Below are 15,458 nucleotides of genomic sequence, written 5' to 3' on the forward strand. Positions count from 1 at the left end.
CACGTGCCGAGCTCGTAGAATATAAGTACCTAGGTACTCATTGAGTCGTATTTATTGCAACTCTAAATCTGATTTATCCATCATAATCCGTCTTTCCACAACCGTGGTATAAACGAAGTGAACTATTTAATTATGAAGCGTAGGATACGACCTGAAACTTCAAAAGTTTTGAAAATTGGAGGTGTATTGATAGAGGTATATAATAGTGTAATAGAATCTATCCAAAGTCTTCGGTTTAGGGGTGAAATTTTGGGGTTGTATCCCCAAAACCCGCCCCCGAATGTCTCGGATTTTAGAGATCGAGTAACTCGCAACGAGTTAGCACCGAGATTACATATTACTTGTTTCCACCCCCATTTCACGTTACCCCCATTTGCACGCCGACATAGATAGCTACCACTACCATGGCTACCACTATTACTCATTTAAATGGCTTACCATCATAGTCTACCATAATAGCCAATGCATAACTCTTAAGCTTATTCAGAAGCGACTGGATTATATAGCTACTAAGGAATCTAAGAAGCAATTTCGAAGCATATGTCACCTCGGACCAGCTATTTTTGAAGACACGAAGAGAGGTAGAAGTCCTATCAAGAAAAAGGCTACTGCACCTCCCACACCAGGCCTACTGCACCTCCCACACTAGGCCCACTGATACCACTAAACCTCGCTCCACCACAGCAATAACAGCGAGATAGACGAGGAGCTGCTCCGCCACAGTGGCGGGCTCCACCGGAGGCTTCATCTCCATCAGAGGCTTTACCGCAGTAAGGTGGAAGAGATAGAAGTGGTGAAAGAGGTGGAAGAGGTGAAAGAGGTGGAAGAGGCGGAAGAGGTAAGAAGGTAGTAGAAGAGGAGGTAGTAGAAGAAGAGGTAGTGACGGTTTTTTCAAGATATGGTAGGTCGATAAGGCCCAAAAAACGGTGATTTGGGTTCTCCGATATTAAACCTGAATAGAAATAAAAGACTATCATTATTATGCTAGTTTGCCATACAAATTTGGTGAAAGGTAGGTATTTTAGTGTTGCGTCGGATTTATCGGATTTTAGAGCGTGCAAATGGGGTAACGTGCAAACGAGTTAGCACCGAGATTACGTAGTATGAATAGACCAATCGGCTAAACGTTCTTCCTCTGCCGGTAACCTGTCCTCCAACAGCGCATTTGCTTGCTTGGTTACGGACAACTACCCCCCATTGGCAAGCTTCAGCGGCGGAGGAGGTTGAGACAGGGCGTTATAATACTTGCATTGCTCTCTGCCCTGTGTTGTGAAAGGGACCGCTTACGAGTATGGGCTACACCTCTGGTCTTTCGGCTGTGATGGTACGGGCTCTCTGCTCTCCTACTCGTATAGCGCTCGCATGGAGGGGTACGGCATATTCATTCAGTTACAATGATAACTCAAGCCTTTCTGCAACGTCTTCGTGTTACGCCGCCCGTCTCCACCCATGGGTTAGGTTTGATAAAGCCGTCTTCAGCACCTTTGTTCTTACCTTTAGTTTCTCAATCTTTCGTCAAAGTCACTGCTTTTAAATGGAAAAGCTAGGGATCTTTTACATCTTCCTAAGAACGATCCCCAAGGTTCGCGCTATCTGGCGGACCATAGAATTTCATGCAATAGAACCTCGCTGCTAATGCTAGATAGCTCTGGGGATCAAGTTGTAGCTTACTTGGTGAGAACACAATCGTCTCCAAGACGTCAGACATCCGACACAGAGAAGCCACGTGTGCTCATCACTCCCTCGGCCAAATTCTCGGAAATACCCATTTATCACCACTTCGTTGACCAACACTTACACTTTTCAGATACTCTGTGACCTCTAGCGCTAAGCCGGCCTCGTTCGCCCGTCTAATCCATTCTGCATCACTCTGAGTCACAAACTTGACACCGTGCTTCGTTTCCAGATATTCACCCAGTTGGTGAATACCTACCGTCCCGTCATCGTTGCCGCAGTGATTCCTATACTCAACTCTTCCAATACCCTTCCTGGGCCCGGCAACCGCATCATCCGCCATCGCCTGGGCCACGACTTCAACTCCAACGAACTGGAACCAGCCCTCCAATGCTGCCATTTCTGGAACAGAGTGTAGCTGTTCCGCGAAATGCAGCACATTGTGCATGACGTCCAGCCTGGGGGCGTCGAGACCGACTATCGCAGTTGGGCGGTGGACGGTAATACATAACCCTGTCGTGGAGCTGACATTCTCAAGGTAGCTTTCACAGGCCCATTTGGAAATGACATAACCATCCATAGATCCGTTCGGTGGGTAGGCGCCTAGGGGTTCTTCGTACAGCTCCCGCACAGCGAGCGCTGCAACGCCCGCAGTGGAGACGTAGTGGAAGTGCTTGACGTTCTCATACTGGAGCGCGAGTCTGACCAGCTCCTTGGTCGACTGCAGATTGGCGGTTCGGAGGCTGGCATAACTCTTCAGGAACGACACGTCTGCGCCGTTGTGGATGATGGCGTCCGCATTCACGAATATCTGCCTTATACTTTCCTCGGATAGTCCGAGGTGTGGATGCGTGAGATCCCCAGTGTGGATAGTGACCTTAGAGGAAGTGATACTAGTTAGCTTCTTCGGGTCCCGAACGGCTATACAGTGAATGGCTTTGATCTTCTCCATCGCCGTTAATCTGCGGAGGAGTTCTCGGCCTAGGAACCCAGTGGCTCCCGTTAGGACGACGATGGCACCATCTCGCGGCCAAAGTAGAGACCGAGGGACTTGTACTAGTTTGAGATCGTGATCAAATTTCGTCTCCTCTGGCCAGTCGACGTCGGTAGCTTTCAACGTGTCATCCTCTCTGGTGCTCAGCAACGCCGCCATCTGCGTAAGCATGCTAGATTGGAAGAGCTTCACCAGGGGCACTGTCAAGCCGAACCGCTTCCTGATCTCTGTCTGCACGCTGATGAGCAACAGGGAGTTGCCACCCACGAGAAAAAAATCAGATGCAGCGTAGACAGTGTGCACCTGCGTCGCCTCGCCCAGAACCGAAAGCCAGATCTCCTTCATCTCCCTTTGACTCTCCGTTTCCTCGGCCCTTGAGGACCCATTGCTCTGACCAATTGGAATCGCCCCAGCTGTTTCTAGCGGCATTTTTGCAATCTCCCTCCGATCGACCTTGCCGTGATGATTCAGTGGTAGGGATGGCAGTGCTATAATGGCGGATGGACGCATATAAGTCGGCAGTAAAAGTTCTGCCACAAGGCCTCTCAGAAAATCATCTCTGGCACTCCTAGTTCGGTAGCGAGATACCGCTTCAGGCGTCAAGATAACATGCGCTACGAGGAAGGCTGAGCTTGCATCTCCGTTCTCCGATCTACGCATGTGTACGATAGCGTCCGCGATTTCGCCTCGCGAAGCACCAACGATGTTCGCTTCAATCTCCCGCAATTCGATTCGCTGACCACGCAGCTTGACCTGTGTGTCTCCTGCGATACGTGCTTGGACAATGAAGAGGCCGTCAGAGATGCGTAGGTATCCGCGGTCGCCGCTGCGATGCGCGCGCGTCCACCCCATGCCAACGGCCCCGGGTCCCGCCAGCGTGTCGATAGGGAATCGCTCCGCAGTTGACGATGGATTGTTGATGTATCCATTCGCGACACCAGCCCCACCGATGACTAATTGACCTGGAATGCCGGCTGGAACGGGATGATCTTGCTCGTCGACGACATAGACCGTGTAATTAGGCATCACCTTGCCGATAGGCACAGGCATGTCAGTGGAGTCAAGGTTCTGATAGGGGACCTCGTAAATGTGCGGTATGATGGTTTCCGCCGGACCGTAGGCGTTTAGAGTGCGAAGAACAGGCTTGCCCAGCATCTGGAGGTGCTTGGCCAGGCTAAAACCGAAGTCCTCGCCGGCTGAGATGTGCCACACCCAGGATGAATTCCGCAGCTGAGTGAGATCACCATACTGAAGCCAAGACGCTGCCTCAGAAGGCACGGCGAGCGTCATGGTGATCTTTTCCGATGCGATGAGCTTTGTCAGTGCAATTGGGTCCTTGCGAGCTGCTCGCCCGGCAACGAATACTGTGCCTTTAGTGGCGAGGGCGACGAGGGCTTGCCACCAGGACACATCAAAGCTCAGGGCAATTTGCTGGAGCATTATTTGTGGTTGCAGTGGCCATCTGTCAAGGAAGCCCTTTATTGAATTTGTAATCATGCGGTGTGGGAGAGAGATGCCCTGCTCGCGTCCCTGAATCAGTATTCTCATTCTTGTGAAACAAAAAAAAAGGATTGAAAGACATCTTTCGGAAATACACAACTTTCGCTTTGACTGCTCCTTTGGAAGCGAAACTTCTAGATGCGGATGTATACATACCTTAGGAACACCGGTCGACCCGCTTGTGTACAATACCATGGCTTCGTCTTTAGCGATTGGTTTCCGGAGAGAAGGGATCATGACGTGGGCGGACTTCCAAATACTGGAGAGGTTGATCACAGCGTCTGGCTTGTTCCATCCGACTTTTGTGACAAGCGGACGTGTTTCATCATGAACTAGAATGGCTGTCAGCTGTGCGTCTTGGACGATCGTTGCAAGACGTTGGGTCCCTTGGCTGAGTTCAAGAGGCACATATGTACCACCAGCCCGCCAGATGCCCAGCATAGAGCATATCCAATCAGCGGTTGGTTCTTGCAGGATGGCGACCCTCGAGTGGGCCGCAATGTTCAGCTCGGCAATGGCCTTCGCGATAGCATAAGATCTCAAGTTCATATCTCTGTATGAAAGGAGGTAGCCGTTTCCGTCTTTCAGAGCAACAGAATCAGGTTGGCGTGAAGCGACGCTGTCGATTTCGTCAAGCATGGTTGTGTCATCGAGATCCAGGTGCACACCTAGATATAACATCTGTCAGAGAATCCTCACCAAACAAATGACAGCTTGGTGGCGCTTTCGAAAGAGAGAACTCAAAGATCCATTCACAAGAGAATGTCTATGGGATGTTTTGAGCCAATATACCCGTAAAGCGCTGCAGAACTCTCTACTTAAAGGAGATGCCCGGGAGCGGTTGCTTCAAAGAAGTGTGCGAAGGGTACTCACCCTGACCCATCTTGAGGGCACGTTCAACATCCACGGTATTGAACATCTGCGGCTCTCCTCCCGGCAATTCGCAATTATCGGCAAAAGCTTGAACCAGATTAAGGTAGCACTGCAATACCAAATCTGCGTTCTCTTTCTTATACAGACCTTCCTGGACCATGATAGCCACCGAAGCGTTTCCAGATGGATTGTCAATGATATCTACCATAACATCATACGGCGTCTCGCCGATAGCGTACTCCTGGCCCTCAAGCTCAGCGTTTCCAAATGGCTGCTTCTCGTTAACATTGCGGTAGTCAATAAACGCCTGGAACAGCGGGCTGTGCGTCGGGCTACGCTTGACTCCAACCTCGTTGAGGATCACATCGAAAGGTACAGCCGAGTTGGCGAGCCCTGACAGGATTTTCTTCTTGGTCTGTCTGATGATAGAAGTGAAAGGCTGGTCGAGTGAGGTGTGTAGTCGTACAGGGAACAGATTCAGGAACATGCCGATGCTTTCTATGGCGCCCCGGTCAGTGCGGTTCGCGTCTGCGACGCCGATGCAGATGTCTTCTGTGCAGGCAAGGCGGGCGAGTACGACCTGGAAGATGGCGCAGTAGAAGTGGAAAGGGGTCACCTTGAGCTTTCGGCAGAGGGATCGGATCTGGCTGACTATTTGTGTGCTAAATCTTGTCTCGGACTTGAGGTGCCGATACGTCGTCAGGACTTTGCGGAGTCGAGAGGAATCAGGGGAGACGTTGAGGATAGGAAGGGTGTCGGGGAGGTCATGAAACTCCTTGCGCCAAAAAGAGATTTCATTGTCCCATTGACCGTTGCGCAATCGGCTCAACTGCTGCTCAGAAAATTCTGGGTATTGCAGATGCGGGGGCGACAGTTTTTCTCCAACGTATAGCCGTTGTAGGTCGGAGACAAGCACGACCAGACTAGCGCCATCCATGTTGATATGATGGTAGCCGAAAAGGAGATGGTGTCGTGTCCGTGACTGAGAAAGCAGGATAATTCTCATGGTGTTCCCCTTGCTAAGGTCATAGACATGCCCTTTCAATTCCTGGAACTGCTCCTGAATGCCTTCGTGAGAAGACACAGTGAAAGTCTCTAGGTGTAGAGGAGACTCCACAAGAACTCCTTGCATCGATTGGTGGTTGTCGTTGTTGAAAAAGCATGTTCGCAGGGCTTCATGCCTGATTCCTACGTCGCGGACGGCCGACGCCAGGTCTTGAACTTTGACCTCTCCGGTGACAAGCATGGAGCACACGACGTTGAACGCGGTTGGATCCGCTACAAGTTGGCTCATGAACCAGAAGCGGGACTGGCCAAAAGACATTGGGACTATCTTCTCTATGGCCTGGAGCTTCACAGTCGGCAGTGAAGACGTTGTAACCTGAGATGGGGACGGTGTTGGGGGCTTCGATAGTCCTATTTGACTAGATAGACCTGATGAACTTGTGTCGGTGGCATCGTCAGAAGTGGGATTTGCAAAAATGGAGCCCGGCGGGGTCGAAGCTGACGATGAGCTTTCTTGAGACGAGTCGCCAATCGAAGTAGTTGCGGCATTTGAGGTAGCTGCGGGTTGACTCTGTTCACCCACTCCTCGAGCTAATTCTGATGGCAGCCTCCTGACAGCGTATCCTACAATCTCTTCGATCGTGGCTCCTCCAAGGATTTTCAGAACAGGAATATCGACCTCGATTTCTCGCAGGAACCAAGATCGGATCTCGACTGCAACAAGAGAGTCAATGCCCAAGTTATCCGCAGCTTGCTCGAGTAAAAAGCTAGGGTCGTTGGCTGTCTCAGAGCGAAGCTGCAAAATGAGTTTGAGTTTTTCGAGAACGGCATCTAGTAGGCATGGTCAGCAAAGGCCGCTAAGTGACGAGCAAACCCTCTTCGTGGGATTGCTTGGGGAAGGTATGTTGGAGCAACCCTTCGAGGACCATCATATTCAGACGACGTTGTTTGTCATCTTTTATGCACACGGGACAAACTTACCTCGAACGATTTGCTCAACCAGATCCTGCGTCTCCGCCTGCTTCAGCAACTCTCGAGCCGAAACAGCCGCTGCAGACTTATCCATCGCGTGGGCAGCTTTGCTCGCTGCGCTTTTGATCACATGCCCAAACCTCGAGTTCTTACACCAGGCGGGCTTGAGGTCCTCCTCGGGCGCAGCGACGTGCAAACCTGTGATCAGCTCCTCAGACTGTCCGGATCCGACGCGCCCAGCCAGAATAGCATTCGCGAACGCGATCCGGAAGTCGTGCTCTGACATCTTGCGGTATCCAGCACTAACGAGCTGAGCGAGAACATGGTCACTGACTTCACGCGCCATGTACCCGATGCCCATGATTGCGCCGATGTCGATGACGCTGGCTGCAACGCCGCGCTGTCGGCGCTGCGCCGCGAGACTGATCATATACATGTTCGCTGCGGCATAGTTGGACTGTCCACTGTTGCCAAAGACGCAGGAGAGGGATGAAAAGAGAATGAAGAACTCAAGTGGATCATCGTAGAACAATTCATCCAGGAAGCGAGACCCGTCCACTTTGGGTTTCAAGACCCGCATCATTTGATCATAGGTCATCTGTTCGAGCGCAGCGTCTCGGAGGACCATGGCGCCGTTGGCGACGCCGGCGATAGGTGGCCAAGAGAGTCGAATGTTGGTGACCAAGGTCTGGAGAGAGACGCGGTCCGTGATATCACTGCGATGGAGAGTCAGCACTGAAGACATTTCCACATGATTGGAGTAACATACTTAGCGATGACTTGGATGCTGACGCCTTGAGCTTTGTAGGCAGAGATCCAACCCGGGTCGACTTGGGGATTCCTGCTGGTCAATACAATGTGTCTGGCCCCTTGGCCAACCATCCACTCAGCTAAGGACAGTCCTAGTCCACCTGTACCCGCTAAGCCAGCTAAGAGATAGGTTCTATCGCTACGAAGAAGGGGGAGCAAATTTGATGGCTTCAGGGGCACCGGCACTGTATCTGTGGCGGTCCAGTCTACGACGGTAGACCAAGCGTGCGGAGTCTTAATAAATTCTGCTGCAGACACAATGACAGCACGTGACGGCAATTTCGTTTCAGCGTCCAGTACAACGGAAACTGACTCGACTGCGTCTTTAAGCCTTATGGTAGCTCCGTTACTAACCGATCCAGTGTAAGAATCACAAGTTTGAAAGGCACTGGCATTAACGACTTTCAGTGACTTTGGATAACACTTCTTGATGCGCTCGATCAGGCTATGACTCCCAGACTTGTTGTTAGAAAAGTCAATGACCTCCGAGATATTCGGAGGCAAGTACTGCTTGATGACTCGGCTGCTAGCTAGGGGGTTGATCGAGACGAAGTCAGATTCAACATCGACTGCAGCACTTGTAATGCACGTGACGTCGAGCATCTTCTGTGTGGCTTGTTGCTTGAAATTTCTCATCAGGCCGAGGTCCGGCTCAATCAAGAGCAGCGTGGTCTTGAGTGCGGCCTCAGTGCAAATGAAAGAGGAAAAGATATGAGCTGAGATGGCGTTCAAGAAATCGGCAGATGATGTGTCCGTTGGACCATGGTACGGACAGACGCACTGTTTCTGGACTTCAATAATGGATGCGATGTGACCCGCCAGTGCCACGACCGGTATTTTCGCTTTCAAGTCGAGGCCAATGCAGGGATATAATGCTGTTCCTGAAGAGATTGGGAGAGCTGAAGCTGCAGTGTAGAGGACTTGCAATCTGACGACTTCTTCATCGCTGGTGATATCGGCAGTGGACGAGTCATGTTTGGAGAGACTGTACGATGACGTCTCATGTTGTTGTATCATGACTATTTCCTCTGAAGGATTGATTGGAGCTGAAATCTCGCGGCGCGATGAATTGTAGCAGTCGTTCCAGCGACGATTAGGTTTGATTCTTGGGACCAACATTTTCCCATTTCCATCAATCGCAACTTCCGAATCCCTACTCCACAACATGTCTTGCGCTCCGTTCTCCATTTCATTCCAAATATGAAGGCGCAACAGCTCATCAACGAGCACCTGGGCGCTGGGTTTTGTGTTGACATCAAAGTCGACGAACTGCAATCGAATGTGCGATAGCTCCATCATGATGGCTCGACCAAAGCCCACAGACATGTTCGCGTACGGCTCACTCTGTCTGCAACCCCGTGTCACCCAGAGCACATTCTGACCGTGGAGAAAAAGCGTCTTCAGTGCTTCAAATGACTCAGCCGACATGTCTTGGAAAATTGGCAGCTCCAGCTCAATTAAGCAGAGTACCGTAAGTTTGGATGAGAAGCTCTTCATGCTACTGAGTTCTTCTGGTGTCTGTACTGTTGCAATAGAAGAGCAGTGGTTCTTCAGCATGCGAGTCACGGATTGCGCGAGTCGATGGGTCCCGAGCGTGGTGCCCATCACGATTAGGAGGTCCCCGATCTGTGAAAGGGGAGATACCTCAGAAGTAGGCTCGATCAGCAAGCTGACGCGTTCGTCCACGGCTCGAGACACGATGACACCGAACGGATGCGGCAGGGTCTCCATTTCAGGGGTAATTGTCTCTATTCCGGAGAAGCCAGACTGTAATAACAGCGCATCCCACTGGGCAGAGGACACACATGGGGACCATGGACGACCAGAGTCAGCGCCAAGCCACCAGCCAGACAGACCGCCCATCGTGAAGGACATGCGCATGGTGTCATTGGCAGTAACTTCGAGCATGACCAGGTAACCACCTGGTTTTAAAAGTTTCCGTACATTTTCCAGTGTGAATTGCAAGTCCTTGGTGGCATGCAGGACAAGCGACGCAACAACCAGATCATAGGAATGCTCCTGGTATCCCTGGCTGACAATCTCCTTCTCAGCATCGAGGACCTGGAATACCATCCGCCCTGCATATTCGGAAAAGGCGCCTTGCGCTGTCTCGAAAAACCCCGGTGAGATGTCGGTGAACGTGTAATGGTCGAATGCCTCGCTGATTTTGCGCATAATGCTCTTCGTCGCGCCACCTGTTCCGGCGCCGATCTCGAGGATCCTCATATGCGGATAGCGGTGCGTGATCTGCGCGATGATTTCCGTCAAGAATACGGTGTACGGTCGTAGGCCCAGCGATTCGACATAGTACTGGTTCAACATGCCGTCCTTCAGCATATGTTCCAGGATGACCGTCTCACCCCTGACGGCTGCGGCCAGGTTCTCGCCCACACTGCGCATGAGCCGGACCTCAATCTTGTCGGCATATGCTTCCATGAGCTGATTCAAGTCTTCAGGGGTGTCGCTAGTCCATTCTTTCTTGGCGTACTGTTGCTTGCCGCTGTTCACCTGGTCCATGATGTGGCTCGCGTAGGCAAGCAGCTTCTGGTGGTGCCACTCTGTCTTCTTCCCTTCCTCCGGCGTAATTTCAAGCGTGAGCCGCCGGAGATAGAAGTACGAGATGCGCTCAAGCACCCAGCCCAGTTCAATATCGGCTGCTGAGGCTCTACTTCCACCTACCGCGAGCTCACCGTCTGGCGAAGCCACGCCGAAGACGTTGTCGAAGAACATTTGCACATCCTGCGCTGCGGAGGACGCTGCAAAGGGGACGATGTTGATGCCTTCAACTTGGATCATGCTCTGACTCCCGTCCGCGCTGTAAATATCGACATCACCGCAGATACTGACGTGTCCGCTGACTCTACCGTCAGATGTTACCGTCGAGTTGAAGGCTAATTGAGGATCCAGGTTGGAACGAAATGCCACTGGATCAATGCGAAGGTGATTGATGGAGGTGGGCACATGCAGTGACCACAAACAGCCATCACCTGGCCAAGAATATGCTAAGAAGATGGCTTGGAACGCTGCATCGAGGAATCCTGGATGAACGAGCAACTTCTGTTCTGACAGATGCACATTGGCCGTAGACTGCTTACACACTAGACCGCTGCCATGCCCAAATTTTCTCTTCATGGACCGAAGTGCCTGGAAGGAACCTGAATACTGGTAGCCAAGCTTACTCAATTCCGAGTAGAACTCGTCTTCATCGACATCCACCATATTCGGAAGGGCCGTCTCTCGAGAAGCCAAGGGAGACGACGGCGCGTAAGCGTCTCCAAGGAACAACTTGATGCACCCGCTTGCAATCAAGGTCGCAGTATCAGCATCTCTGGCCGTAGAGTGAAAACGAAAGCTAGCAACAACAGTCCCCTCATTCTGCTCTCCCGCGTCCTGCTCGATGTGCAGATGAAACATCGTTTCCACGCCACTGTTCTCATCCTCGAACGCAATAGCCTTGACGATCGACAGGTTTTCAAGCTCGATGAGCTGTACAGATCGCTGATTGGCAAGATGCACGCCCGCCTCGAGGGCAAGGGCCACGTATCCCGCGGCGGGAAAGACTATCTGTCCCTGAAGCTGATGCCCTGTCAACCATGGCAGCTTGGAGAGATGCAGGATGTTTTGCCAGACAATGTCCAATTCCGTCGAGTCAGGGCTCAGCGTACCTAGCAGGGGATGGCCTGGATGCGGGCGGGTGCGTAACGCCCTGGACCGGCGCGACTCGTGCCAGAAGTTGCGCTCGTGGTCCCACTGGTAAGTTGGTAGGTTCTTGAGGAGCACTGAGTGGGACTGCTGCTGCGGGTGGACGATTTTCTGAAATTGTTCGAAGTCAACCACGCCCTCGGGGGAGTTCCTCCAAATCAGTCCAAGTGCTGCAGCCAAGGTCTCGGCACCATTCTGGTTCCGGACCAGGCAGGATCCATAAGAAGGAATGGGCTTCACGGCCGCCTTCATGGTGTCCTCCACGGGTCCACGCAGTGCCCCATGTGGACCGACCTCGAGAGCCATAGTAAGCTTGTTACCGAGGTGCGTGATCGCGGCTTCCACTGCCGCCGAGAATAAGACTGTCTGAGTCATGTTGCGGCACCAGTAGAGTGCGTCCAACTCCTCGTTCTCATTTTTGCAATCCATGAGCTTGCCCTGTTGTACGGAAGAGAACCATCTACAGTCATCAAGTGGCTTCCCAACCTTTATTGATGCCTTCCGAAGCGAATCAACGTAAGCCCCAGCGCAAGGCAGCATATGGTGTGAGTGATAAGCTTTGTCGACTCGCAGTGCTCGTACAAATTTGTCCTCGGCGTCGAATACCGTCTTGGCCTCCTCAACAGCGTCATCATCTCCTGAGAGAGTGACACTCGTGGGCGAGTTGCAGGCTGCGACGCAGATGCGCCCCTCGAACTCCGGCAGCGCGCACAGCTCCTCGGCATCCTTAGCACTCGTACCTACCACCATCATAGCCCCCGCCTGTCCGGCGGGGCCAATGGCGAGGCTTGAATGCAAACCCCGGTAGTACGCTACCAGAACCGCGTCCCGGGCGGAAAGGACACCACAAGCGTATGCGGCAGCAATCTCGCCAGAGCTGTGGCCGATGACAGCAGCGAACTTGATGCCGGCTGCACACAGGAGGTCCACTAGAATGATTTGCACCACGGTGCAGATGGGCTGGGATAGGGCGGCGGTATCTAGCCTCGACCTAGAACCATCAGCTAGGATTTCGGCTTTCAGGGACCAGGAGGGTCGGTCCGCTTGAGGGAGCGTCGCTAATACGGCCTCGAGGTACGCCAGACGGGCTTGAACGAAAGGTGAATCCTGGATCAGCTCCTTTCCCATGCCTGCCCATTGGGCGCCTTGTCCTGTGAAGATTCCGAGTATTTGCGCCGGATTGCTGGATGCTCGAGTTATAGCCGTGGACGCCCCATCGGGCTGTGCGATCGAGGCTTCAATCCGCTGTCGCAAGTCTTGGGCGCTGAGTCCGGGATAGGCGGCGCGATACGGGAATATGGAGCGGCGAGTGCTAAGGGTAAATGCGAGGTCGGTAAGGTTGACCGATGGGGTTTCATCCAAAAATTTGATGACGTCTTTCAACGTTCTCATCAAGGACGATTTCGTGAGCGCGGAGAAAGTGAAGGGGAGGAGGCATGGCTGATGCTCTGGTCTCTCGTTGGCGTCGGCGATGTGGTTGAGATGAAGAGCGGGCTCATAGCTCTCCACAATGGCGTGTGCGTTCGTCCCTCCGAAACCGAAGCTATTCAAGCTGGCCCGCCGCGGCTCTCCAGGCACAAGCTGGGGCCACTTCACGGCTTTAGTTGGCACCTTGAGATGTTGGATGAACGGCTGGATTGCTGGGTTCAGAGTTTCGAACAACAGATTTGGTGGGATGACTCCGTGCTGCAATGCCAATGACACTTTCATCAGCCCTGCGATGCCTGCAGTACCTTCTGTGTGGCCGATGATGGATTTGATAGAGCCGACGAACAGCTTCTCCTGGCGAATACCACTCTCTATCGGATTTACGCTGTCTATACGACTTCCAATAGCACGATGAATTGCCTCGGCCTCTATGGGATCCCCCGCCAGCGTCCCCGTGCCATGCGCCTCGAAGAACTGTGGCCTTCCTTGCGGCGTACTCAGATCCAGTCCTGCTCGTTTGTACGTGTCCTCCACCAGCGCCACCTGCGCATCAGCACTCGGCACCGTGATCCCGCGGGTGCGTCCATCCTGGTTTACCCCGGTTTCGCGGATGACGCATTCGATGTCATCCCTATCCGCAATGGCATCGCTCAACCGCTTTAGTAATACCGCTCCAACGCCGTCTCCGCGAGCGTATCCGTCAGCTCGCGCGTCCCACATCTGACTCCGCCCCTGCGGTGAAAGCATATGAAAGGTGCTCTCGGCGATGTACGCTTCCGGCCCGAGAAGAAGGTTCGTGCCGGCTGCGATGGCGACGCGAGACGTGCCGGAGCGGATGGCCTGAACAGCTTGATGGACGGCGACTAGGCTGGAGGAGCATGCCGTGTCGATCGTCATGCTAGGGCCACGCCAGTCGAAGAAGTATGAGATCCGGTTCGAGACAATGGAGCGGGCTGTGCCGGTGGGGAAGTACTGCGGTCATGTCAGTTCGCTATAGGTACTTGATCGCTCCCCTATTTCAAGAACGTGAATTGAAATATCTTGAAAGCCTCGTGCGAGTGGTAGGTTCAAAGACATGAACACATTCTCTTTGTGATCTACCAACAGAAGAGTAAAAAGAGCTGTTGAGCCACTAACCTTCGGCATCGCATTCAGGTCCCTCAACTGCATATCGCTATATTCCTCACACATCAAACCCACGAATACAGCGGTATCACTACCCTTCAATCCGCTCATTCTCTGCCCGCCCGCCTCCAGCGCCTCGTAGACACACTCGAGCAACAGGCGCTGCTGTGGGTCGATGGCGTTCGCTTCAGCCGCGGAAACGTTGAAGAAGTCGGCATCAAACGCCCGGTGGTCTTCGGACAACACGTACGAGTGGCGCACGTTACTGTGCCCGTGATACTCGCCATCTGGGTGGTAGAAGCCTTCCGGGTTGAAGCGCGTGGACGGGATCTTGGAGAGAACGTCGCGCGGCTGCGAGAGTAGGCCCCAAAGCTTCGAGGGAGATGACGCATTTCCTGGAAAGCGGCATCCGGAGCCAATAACGGCGATGGGCTCACCAGGTGGAACTGGTGTGGATTGAATCATTGTTGAAAAGAGCTGGTATCTAGGGGAGGTGTGGTCTGGACTATGTTTCTAGAAGAAACACACTGTGCCTAAAAATGTAAGTAAAGGGGTTTTCCCCTCTATTGAGTTCATGTTGTATTGTTTACTATGAGGCGGTCAAGACTGAACCCTTAAGGCTGCTTATATATTTCCAGCCTGTATGGTTGAGACACATTCGGCAGTGCCATCCATCCACTTATTCCTGCTTCTGGATAGTAGCGCGTTTGTACGCGGCCAAAAACGAGTCGGCGTTATATGAATAGTGCTTACAGTAATAACCGACACCGAGCCCTTTTTCGGATACATGTCTAGTTACCGAATTCTTTCTTGAGGGATAGGTTAGCTTGCCGAGTCACCATGGTTCTAGACCTACGTTTTCGGGAACTTTATGTACACCCAGGTGTGACCACATATGATTAACTAGAAAGAATTGGAGTTGTGGGGCTTGTGGAGGCGGCTAACGGGATTAGGGAGGGAGAAATCATGATCTAGCAGCGCAAGGCTGACGGGGGCATAAAGGGGTCTTTCTACTGTGAGTTATTGGCTCGTGTGATCTGCTGACTTCGTGTTCAGCTGCATGATCTCAGTAGATAGTGTCTCTTGTCAGTCTGACCAGCTTCTCCAAAGCGGATTTGAGAGTGAGGCTCGTGCTTTCAGCTCATCAGACCCCATAATCAGACGAGTCCAAAGCAGACATTATAAAAGTCTTCGATTTCATCATTACAGTTTTCAAGCTTCCAGTCATGTACGTATTTGATCACACAATATTGTCCTTTGCCAGCTGTCATTCTCATACTAAGCTTTCTACACCTCCAATTCGAAGCCGAGGCGCAACATCGATTCAACATCATACTCGCCTCTCTGCTACCCTGCCACAGTCTTTGCTTCATAC

General features: G+C 52.3%; 1 protein-coding gene across 1 annotated transcript; it reads right to left on the bottom strand.

Annotated features, from left to right (window-relative positions):
• Positions 1-1,735: 1,735 nt before the first annotated feature.
• On the bottom strand, positions 1,736-14,548 carry HO173_006274 (uncharacterized protein; the record flags this gene model as incomplete). Its single annotated transcript, XM_037308185.1, has 6 exons — positions 1,736-4,186; positions 4,325-4,836; positions 5,042-6,877; positions 7,028-7,734; positions 7,788-13,930; positions 14,096-14,548. 6 exons carry the CDS (start codon positions 14,546-14,548, stop codon positions 1,736-1,738), a joined length of 12,102 nt encoding a protein of 4,033 aa, XP_037164959.1.
• Between the last annotated feature and the right edge of the window lie 910 nt (positions 14,549-15,458).

This window comes from Letharia columbiana, assembly GCF_014066305.1.
Source record: "Letharia columbiana isolate WasteWater2 chromosome Unknown Sc0000018_s1, whole genome shotgun sequence".
NCBI classification, from domain to species: domain Eukaryota; kingdom Fungi; phylum Ascomycota; class Lecanoromycetes; order Lecanorales; family Parmeliaceae; genus Letharia; species Letharia columbiana.